At 42.7% G+C, this 10,893-nt stretch overlaps 1 protein-coding gene across 1 annotated transcript; it reads right to left on the reverse strand.

Annotated features, from left to right (window-relative positions):
• Positions 1 to 218: 218 nt before the first annotated feature.
• On the reverse strand, positions 219 to 2,320 carry LOC131221130 (extensin-2-like). Its single transcript, XM_058216284.1, has 2 exons — positions 804 to 2,320; positions 219 to 514 (listed from the first exon to the last, which is right to left on the reverse strand). The coding sequence occupies exon 1, from the start codon at positions 2,238 to 2,240 to the stop codon at positions 822 to 824; it is 1,419 nt and encodes a 472-aa protein (XP_058072267.1). The 5' UTR covers positions 2,241 to 2,320; the 3' UTR covers positions 219 to 514; positions 804 to 821.
• Positions 2,321 to 10,893: the final 8,573 nt, after the last annotated feature.

The following is a 10,893-nucleotide window of genomic DNA, read 5'->3' on the forward strand; positions in this document are numbered from 1 at the left end:
TAATACAGCTAACATGTTGCTCATGGGCTTGGTAATGGGCAGGCTTGGGATTGGTTCGGGCCAAAATTTGAATTGGTCAGGCTGGGCTTATTGAACTGAGCCTATTCGAAATATCAATTTTGCCCAGGTAGGCTGCACTCATCGCCGGTCCTAATTGCATGTGCCATATGGAGTAGTAGGGCTAAATTCAAAAATAAAACAAATAAACAAAATCGAGATGAACTGAGAACCTCAGTATATATGAGAGATCTTTTTTATTCAGAAAAGACCCACAAGTTCACGACATATAGTACATATAAATCAAATGCGTGGCCCAACACAACATAACAACATTTCGCTATAGTACATGTACGTTACAAACGAATGAAATTGTAAAGCATGGCGTGCTTAAATTCCTTTATTTCTTTCAAATGAACTCCAACTTATCGAATAAAATAGCTGATGGCTTGATCGGAAGACAGTCTCAAATGCTCTCCTTTGAAATTTCTGTTTATTCTCTCGACCTTTCTACATACTGCAAGAGAAATAGAATGAATCAGAAAATTGACCTACTTTAGACATGAAGACAATGAATTTTGATTAGAGCAAGAAGTTGTGCACACAGCGCACCGAGATTGGATGTGCACAGTGTCTCCCGCCACTAAAAGATGGTTGCAGTTGGGATCTACGAGGCATTCCAAGATGTAAATTTCCAAATGTTGGTTTTGAAATGCATGTTAAGATTACTGCTCGCCATCATTGACTAGTTGGAGAAGTGTGCACATGGAGTCAGGTGCATCAATGCGTTTTGTTTTCATACTTACGCCAGAGAAATGGGGCTATTAATAGCCTTTGGGAGGTGGGGGAGACATGTAGTAGTATGGAGGGGGTGGAGATGGAGATGGTGGTGGAGGGGAATTGTAGTAGTATGGAGGAGGTGGGGATGGAGAAGGTGGAGGAGGTGACTTGTAGTAGTATGGAGGAGGTGGGGATGGAGATGGTGGTGGAGGGGATTTGTAGTAGTATGGAGGAGGTGGGGATGGAGAAGGTGGAGGTGGTGACTTGTAGTAGTATGGAGGAGGTGGGGATGGAGATGGTGGTGGAGGGGATTTGTAGTAGTATGGAGGAGGTGGGGATGGAGAAGGTGGAGGTGGTGACTTGTAGTAGTATGGAGGAGGTGGTGATGGTGATGGTGGGGGTGGTGATTTATAGTAGTAGGGAGGAGGAGGGGATGGTGATGGTGGAGGAGGTGACTTGTAGTAGTAGGGAGGAGGTGGGGATGATGATGGTGGAGGCGGCGACTTGTAATAGTATGGTGGAGGTGGAGATGGCGATGGAGGTGGTGGGGATTTGTAGTAGTAGGGAGGTGGTGGGGATGGGGATGGTGGAGGTGGTGATTTGTAGTAGTAAGGAGGAGGTGGCGATGGGGATGGTGGAGGTGGTGATTTGTAGAAGTATGGAGGCGGTGGTGATGGCGATGGTGGAGGTGGTGATTTGTAATAGTAGGGAGGTGGAGGTGATGGCGAAGGTGGGGGTGGTGATTTATAGTAGTAGGGTGGGGGAGGTGATGGAGATGGTGGTGGAGGAGACTTGTAGTAGTAAGGAGGAGGAGGCGATGGTGAGGGCGGAGGTGGAGATTTGTAGTAGTATGGGGGAGGAGGGGATGGGGATGGAGGAGGTGGAGATTTGTAGTAGTATGGAGGAGGTGGCGATGGAGATGGTGGAGGTGGCGATTTGTAGTAATATGGAGGAGGTGGCGATGGTGATGGAGGAGGTGGGGATTTGTAGTAGTAAGGAGGGGGAGGTGATGGCGATGGGGGTGGAGGAGACTTGTAGTAATATGGAGGAGGTGGGGAAGGAGATGGTGGAGGTGGAGATCTATAGTAGTAAGGAGGTGGTGGCGATGGAGATGGAGGTGGTGGTGATTTGTAGTAATAGGGCGGAGGTGGTGATGGAGATGGTGGAGGCGGCGATTTGTAGTAGTATGGTGGAGGCGGAGATGGTGACGGAGGTGGTGGGGACTTGTAGTAGTATGGAGGAGGAGGTGACGGGGATGGTGGGGGTGGAGATTTGTAATAATAAGGTGGTGGAGGCGAAGGTGAAGGTGGCGGAGGTGAATTGTAGTAGTAAGGTGGGGGAGGAGAAGCATAATCATAGGGCTTATCCTTGTTATCATCAGCCTTGGTGCTGGTGGCAATCAAGCATAATGCCACCACGAAAACCAGGCATGGCGACTGCCATGCCATCCATGGACTCCTCATGCTCGGGAGCGCAGATGTAGCAGCCCGCTTGAACTCAGACAATTTCAGGTAGTACTAGACCTAAACCCCTATCACAAGATCTTGTCTTGTGCGAGTTTGTGATATTGCAGGGAAGGGCTAATCCCTTATATAGCAAGCACGTAGAATATTGTCTGTTAGGTTGTGTATTTTTAATGAGATTGCAAGCTGTACAAAAGTTGTATTATAATCTTGGATACCATCTTGTTCTATGATCTGGTACTGAGGCCCCACTAACTCTTAGTTTTTCTTCGTTTGATTAGGTTGCGAAGAACAAGTCAATGAAGAAAATGCAAGTAATTTGAAGAAAGCAGAGTTGGTAAGAGTATGTCTGGCTGCTTATCTTTTCATTCCATGAGACCAGTTCTCTCAATCAGATCAGATATGGTAGCCCCATCAGCACCACACGTTCCATCCTACCACGTGTGGAACATCAGAGGGGTGCATAAGGTGGGGCATTCATGTGCAAAAGTTGTCCCTGTCCATTCATCAGGATAGCCAAAAGCGTGTGGTGTGACGAACGTGGAACGGTGGAACTTTTTTTTTTTTTTTTTTAAAGATGCTCATTAGTTTCATCTGGGACTGACCCCTCTAATTATTGGAGTGGGCAAGCTGATTTTTTTTAATATCGTTATCTTCACTGTAAGGGCCACCTGATGCACTGTTCAGATATCCCACACACTTAGCAGTCTGGCACATGTGCATAAACGCGTGAAGGCTGCCTGTGGGGCCAGCAAACCTCCGTTCAAGTTGGATCTAGCTAGCCTTCGAAAGCTTCTTGCTGAGTTTTAAAATTAAAAAAATATTAATGATAATAATAATGATAAAGAGTTGGTCCTTAAGGTTATTTTCCATCAAAATGCTGAGTTTGGCTCCTCTGACCACTTCCCTTGATAAGGCACTGCACCATGAACATGAGTACACGCATTTGTAATTAGGCTGGTCTCGGGTGGACTAGTCTTGCGTTAAAAAGAATAGACAATGTCACGTAGCCGCCTATGTTTTGGGTCATTTTCCAAAAACAAGAACTCGCTTTTACACTCGTCACAGGCGGCCGGCGCACAGATGGAGGTCTCGGATCATCGACCCATTCATCCATGGTACTCACAGAGAGATGAGAGATAGCAGTGGGAGGTGAAAAACAATATCTATTAAAAGAAGCAATACAATCAAATATTTCTAAGTACTCTGGTTAATGCAAGAATGGTATGTATAAATGATGCATGCCCTCGCCTGCACTCCCTCTGCGATCTTCATCTAACGGTCACGCATGTCAGTCACTTCCTTAGTGCTCTGCCCAACACCAAACGGCACATGCAGTACGGTGCATGAACGTGATTACCAAATTCTTATTAGTCCTTTCCATACAGCAAGATTGGGAAGCTAAGGTACCTCCCTTATATCAGTTCTCAAATAATGATCCATTCTAAGGTCGTCAATCCTAGTAAATCTCATACGATGATATGGCTCTAGGTCACTGCAAAAGGCTCGTCACCTTATCAATGCAAGCCTAGTTTGTACTCTTATTGCTACGTAAGGGCTCGTCGCCTCTACGCAATCTTAGCGTACGCTCGAGGTCACTACAAAGGGCTCGTCACCTTATCAGTGTAGGCCGACAGCTCGAATACAGTGTCTCATACCATCGTATTCGGCTCACGAGACTGCATTGCCCACTGGACACTACGGGAAGGCTCGTCACCCCAACGTAGGCCGATAGCTCGACTACGGTGTCCCATACCACCATGCCCGGCTCATGAGTCTTAGCGGATCGAGGTACCAAGGTTAAAAGAGATTTCACTGGTGAGTTTAGTACCTTAGATTCAAGTAGTAGCGTCCATACATGATGAACATACATCGGGTCAATCGGGTTACTTAACGAGCTCGACTAGTACGAGCGCACGTTGAGTTGATCGACATGAAGTGCGTAAGCACTCCGTGTGGCCTAACCACTGCCGATATCCTAAGTATGGCTCGGATTCATCAATCACGTCTTATATGGCGAGACAACCTCAGCCACCTATTCAATGCCTGTTATCGATTGCCTGGACTATTCCGTAGTCCCAAACACATTCAATTATAACAGATAATCATACAAGCTAATCAGAACAATAATAGAACAACAATTCCAATCATACAAGCATGTGAGCATTTATGAATTTCAACTTAAACATGAATTCACACATATGCAGTGCGTAAGTAAAACAGACAAAGAATATAAGTTACATGGAGAAAATCATACACATCGTTAAGGTAGTTGAGAATCTCTTCTCAATGCCCATATAAAGTACAATTTATTACACACTTGTTCATTCAGACATTTCTACAAACATTTAGACTACACATTCCAACATACATGACGTATGTTGGTGATAGCATGTCTTAGGGCAAATCCTTTCGCCAAGGAGTTGTTACACATACAACTAGCATAAACACACGACAATTAATCATAGCAAACACACGTTCAAATTCCATACGTATTCGACCCGTTCTACAAATACATGGAATACACTAGACTTCATATAGTTCATATATATCTAAAACGCGAAACAAATATCGCATTTGGCATGTGAAATAGCACCCACATTAGTAATAAACTATTAACCGACATTGAAAACTTTGAAAATCATAACTTATACGTTTATAGTCCGCACCTTTCACCGATAGACTAGTAACGAACTCAGTTTTAAAGCTAAGTCTTGTCTACGGCACCACAATAACCTATATCAGGGAATATGTCAGCTATTTCATCTATTATAATAGTTAGAAACCCTAAGATAAATTAGGATTGGGTTTTCTTACCTAAGTACGGAGTCGGAATCGCCTGTATAACGATACAGGACCAGCAGTTGATTGCGTAGAGTAGCGGGATTGAATCCCATGAAGAATCTCCAACTCTCACTCTCACTTTCTTTCTTTTCCCTTCTCTTTTCTCTCATCTTTCCCCTAGGGTTTCTCTAATTCGTATGGGGTGAGAGAGAGAGGGTTTTAAGGTTCTTATATAGGGCCAAGACTGATGGGAATGGCCCCAGGGCCAAGGTATACTTAGGTTATATCCAAATACGGACCGTTCCGGTCCAACGGAGCACTTCTAGTGGCCTCATTTCCACGTGCGGTCGGACTTAAGCTCCCTGACCATGGATCTAGGTCAGGCTGAGTTTTAGTTCCGATCGGGTTTACAAATCAGCCGTGGCAGACCCGTTTCAGTTCAACGGTCACGGGCACTCGATCGGGGTCACAAGTACACCGACATGTGTGGGACATTTCTCCTGATCCGAGGGTGTATTTGGGTCAGATTCTGACGGTCTGAATCCTTATATTTGACCCGCAAGCAACACGATTCAGATTACTTAAATTCAGATTTTATTTGTAAATATTTTCACGTTTCTCATACACTTTTCTCCAGGCTCAAGTTGTGCATTTCTAGACACAATTAGGACTTGATTTCTGAGGGAGTGGTCAAGTCTAGTAATGCGGTCATAACTATATAGTTTTGCGGTCATTGGACTTTCAACGTACGGTCCAGGTCTGATACGGAGTTTCGGTGTGCTCCCGAGAGCAACCGGGTTTAGGGATGGATTCTATATTTTAGGGTAACGTAGCGTTAATGATTCTGCATGGCTCGGGTCTTGCAAATCATATTTAAAGTGATTAGTGTTAATTTCATAAGCACTCTAGTTTAGCACTTGCTAGCATTAACATAATTTCTAAAGGTTTTGGTCGTGGGTGATTTCTGTCTGAGGTGGTACTCAGGTCCTTATACGAATTTTTTCGAGACGTTACATGTAACCCCGTCACTTTGTTTACTGAACCCCGTCACTTTGTACTGCAACCTCGTCACTTTGTTTAGTGAACCCCGTCACTTTGTACTGCAACTCCGTCAATTTATCTACTGAACCCTGTCACTTTGTACTGCAACCCCGTCACTTTGTCTACTGAACTCCGTCACTTTATACTACAACATTGTTATTTTGTCTAATGTACCCCGTCACTTTATACTACAACCTCGTCACTTTGTCTACTGTACCCCGTCACTTTGTATTACAATCTCGTCACTTTGTGTAGTAAACCGCGTCACTTTGTACTGCAACCTCGTCACTTTGTCTACTGAACCCCATCACTTTGTACTACAATCTCGTCACTTTGTCTACTGAACTCCGTCACTTTATACTGCAATATCATTACTTTGTCTAATGTACTCTGTCACTTTATGCTACAACCTCGTCACTTTGTCTATTGTACCCCGTCACTTTGTGTTGCAATCTCGTCACTTTGTGTAGTGAACCCCGTCACTTTGTACTGCAACCTCGTCACTTTGTCTACTAAACCCCGTCACTTTGTACTGCAACCTCGTCACTTTGTCTACTGTACCCCATCACTTTGTACTGCAACCCCGTCACTTTGTCTACTGAACCCCATCACTTTGTACTGCAACATCGTCACTTTGTCTACTGTACCCAGTCACATTGTGCTGCAACATCGTCACTTTGTCTACTGTACCTGGTCACTTTGTGAAGTACCCCGTCACTTTGTGATGGGGTTTTACTAGACAAAGTGATGGGGTTAAGTAGGGTTACTGGACAAAGTGATGGGGTTAAGTAGGATTACTAAACAAAGTGATGGGATACGGTAGACAAAGTAACGAGGTTGCAGCACAAAGTGACTGGGTACAGTAGACAAAGTGGCAATGTTGTAGTACAGAGTGATGGGGTTTAGTAGACAAAGTGACGAGGTTGTAGTACAAAGTGACGGGGTTCACTAGATAGTGACGGGGTTACAGTACAAAGTGACAGGGTTCACTAGACAAAGTGATGGGGTTCAGTAGACAAAGTGACGAGGTTCAGTAGATAAAGTGACAGGGTTGCAGTACAAAGTGACGGGGTATAGTAGATAAAGTGACGAGGTTGCAGTACAAACTGACGGGGTTGCATAGACAAAGTGACGGGGTTGTAGTACAAAGTGACGAGATTCAGTAGACAAAGTGACGAGATTTGGATTAGATTCAGTCGTAATAAATGGTGGGCGTGACTCTCTCCACTATTTTCTGTGGTGGGGTCCACTCGAGTTTTGGATCTGATTCATTCTTTGGCTCATGTCCTAAAATGATCTCTCCAAATGGATGGATAGTGTGGATACAAAACATACATCATAGTGGGCCCCATATAAATGGGTGACATCACTTCCCCACAATGATGTATGTGTTTCATCCATTCCGTTAATCTATTTTTACATATAATTTTAGGGGTTGATCCCAAAAATGAGAGGGATATAAATCTCATATGGACCACACCATAGAAAAACAATGGTGATTAGATATCCATCATTAACGTCCTCCTAGGGCCCACCGTACTGTTTATTTGACATCCAATCTGTTGGTTTGGTCATAAAGACCCAGATGAAGGGAAAAAACAAAGATCAGCTTGATCCAAAACTTTTATGGTCCCCAAAAAATTTTTAATAGTCAATGTTTATTCAACACTGTTCCATGTAATGTGGTCCACTTGAGATTAGGTTATACCTCATTTTTGGTCTCAGATCATAAAATGATCTAGAAAAATAGATGGACGGCATGGATGAAACACATACATCATGGTGGGTCCACATAGCACCAAGTGGCAGGGGAGTAGCCAATACATTTCCAATGGAAACTTTGGACACGGATTCACTATGGAAAGCCTTTTGCATGAAGTTCCAGCGCTGGGATGTATGGTGGGGTCCACCGTGATGTTTATAAGAATTCCAATCTATTCATCCATTTTTAGAGCTCATTTTAAGACATGTAACTAAAAATTAGGATGATCAAAAACTTAACTGGGCCATACACAAGATGAAACAGTGGAGAAAGAAATTCCTACCATTGAAACCTTCCTGGGCCGCTTGATGTTTATATGTCATCCAAACTGTTTATAAATTCATTTTTACTAGATGAAGTGAAAACACCAAAATATTAGACCGATGCAAAACTTTTGTGGCCATATAAGTATTTCAACGGTGGACACTAAATCCCCATTGTTTCCTCTCGTGTGGCCCATTTGAGTTTTGTATATACATTAGTTTTTGTGTGATGTCCTAAAATGATATCTAAAAATGGATGAACGGGTTGGATTTATTACAAACATCGCAATGGGCCCATCCGGAATCCTTGCGCAGGATCTTACTGCAGAAGGCTTTGGCAGGAAATCCGCGTTGCGTACCGAGTCTTATCATACTGAGTAAATTCTATTGGGCCCACTGTGAATTCATGTGGTTTATCCACACCGTCCATCCATTTTTTCAGATCATTTTAAGAGTTGAGCTCAGAACTAAAGTATATCAAAAGCTCAAGTAGACCATACCAAAGGAAACAGTTAAAGTATTGATTTTCACCATTGAAGTGTTTCTAAGCCCCCAATGATGTTTATTTTTCATCCAAACTGTTCATAAGATCACAAAGACATGGATGAATGGAAAAAACAAATATCATCTTGATATAAAACTTTTGTGGGCCCCAGAAACTTTTCAACGGTAGAATTCAATTCACACTGTTTCAGGTGGTGTGGTCTACTTGTTCTTTGGATATGATTAATTTTTGTTGTAAAATCCTAAAATTAGATGATAAAAGAAATGGATGGAGTTGATACAATGCACGAATGACAATAACGGTGGGCTCCATGGACTTTACTCATTACGCTTACCATACTGAGTTACACGGCAGGTAAACCGCTTCCGTTAACGTCTCCGTTACAGTCCTCTTAAATGTACGCTTTTTTATATATTTAAAAAATTGATGACATGGCCCTTACAGTGACGTTGACCAATGAAAACGCTGGAGGCAGGGAGTTCCGGCCTCCAGGACACAGAGGATCCGCACTCATTCCCGAAGGGCTTTTTTTTTTTTTTTTTTTTTGCTGAACGGAGTAGGGCTGGGAAATCTGTGAAAGAGATAATTTCCTTTTTCCATTCCTTGTTGCAATAGGCGAAATCGGATTGCGTACTGAGTTACTCAGTACACTTTTATCGTACTGAGTTACTCAGTTGGACCCATTGTGAATTTATGTGGTTTATCCCGTCCATCCATTTTTACTGCTAATTTTAGGGGTTGATCCCAAAATTGAAGTAAATCCAATACTCAAGTGTACCATTACACAGGAAACAGTGTGGAAGAATGATTTCTACCTTGAAACCTTCTGAGGGTCTAAAGTAATTTTTTTTTGTCATCCAACCTATTCATAAGTCACAAAGACATGGATAAAGAGAAACCACAAACATCAAACTGTTTCCTGTGGTGTGGTCCACTTGAGATTTTAATTTGCTTATTTTTTGGGATCAGGCACTAAAATTATATGTTAACATGGATCAACGGAGTGGATAAAATAAATAAACAACAGTGGACCCCACACAGTTTACTCAGTACGCTAAGGGTACTGAGTTGCTCAGTACGCAATCCGCTTCCACAATAGGCCGGCCCTTGTCTTTTTTGTCCTCGGGTCCACCCGAAATCTCTATTGTAATTTTCCCAGCTTCTATATATATTTTTTAGTTTCTTTAAATTTTTAAAAAAAAAAAAAAAAAAAAAAAAAAAAAAGTCACGCATTTGATGAACGGCTTGGATTTTGTTCATGCGTCATGTGGTACAAATAAGAGGCCTATGATACCTTCCCATAAAAATCATCCGCTATTCTCGCGAGATTTTTTTTAGCAATTTTTCAACCAATTAAAGAAGAATTAGGCTGTACAGTATTTGTTGGGATTCACAGTTCATGTGAATGGAGCCCATGGTTCAATGATCCAAGCCATTGATATGATGGGTCTCATAATGGATGGCCTATGCACCAAAAGTCCCCTGGGCCGGAAGATGTAATCAAATATTCGGTGTAATTCCTATCGGTGAATGTGAACCGTTGCTGGATTTTCTTTTCTAACCATTTATTTTTTGGCCGACAACCAGAAGATTAGGATTCTTTCAATATGTGGGGTTTTTGATACACGGGGCATCTACAGTGATGACCAAAGATATGCACTCTTTGTGGTCAATGAATCATGGCTGAATCCCTCCTGGAAATGGTCGTATTGGGTCTGCCGTATTAATGGTTTTCGCTCGATCTTACATGCGGTTTTCTCCCACATTTATCGCCAGGGTAACGACCCTGCTGATGGGATGGCCTGTCTTGGCAGCTGCTTGCAGGAACCCTACTTTCAGGGACTTCTCCCTCCTCCCCCGTCAGGTTAGGGGCAGCCATTTCCTTGACAAAGTTGGTCTCGGCTCAGTTAGGATGGCCCCAGCAAGAATCGGTATTGGTTAATTCAGCCCGGGTGTCAGTTGGTCCTTAATTTTGTTGATGAGTTTCGGCCTTGTTCATGATCGTTGTTAATTGGCTCTATACGATAGGTCCCTGCCAGACTCTTTTTCTCCCGGAGACTCTTTTTCTCCTGGAGGGACTCGAATGTCCACTTGTACTTCTTTGATTATATGAAATGAAAATACCTCTTTAAGTTTAAAAAAATAATAATAATAAAATAAAATAAAATAAAAAATCATTGCTCTACTTGCTCAGCTTGTACCACCACAAACACGAATGTAAAAATCCTTTTTCACGAGCATACAATAGTAACTCTAGTATGATGAGTCACAATAATCCTTTTTTTTTTTTCACACACG

The sequence above is a fragment of the Magnolia sinica genome, chromosome 1 (genome assembly GCF_029962835.1).
Source record: "Magnolia sinica isolate HGM2019 chromosome 1, MsV1, whole genome shotgun sequence".
NCBI classification, from domain to species: Eukaryota; Viridiplantae; Streptophyta; class Magnoliopsida; order Magnoliales; family Magnoliaceae; genus Magnolia; species Magnolia sinica.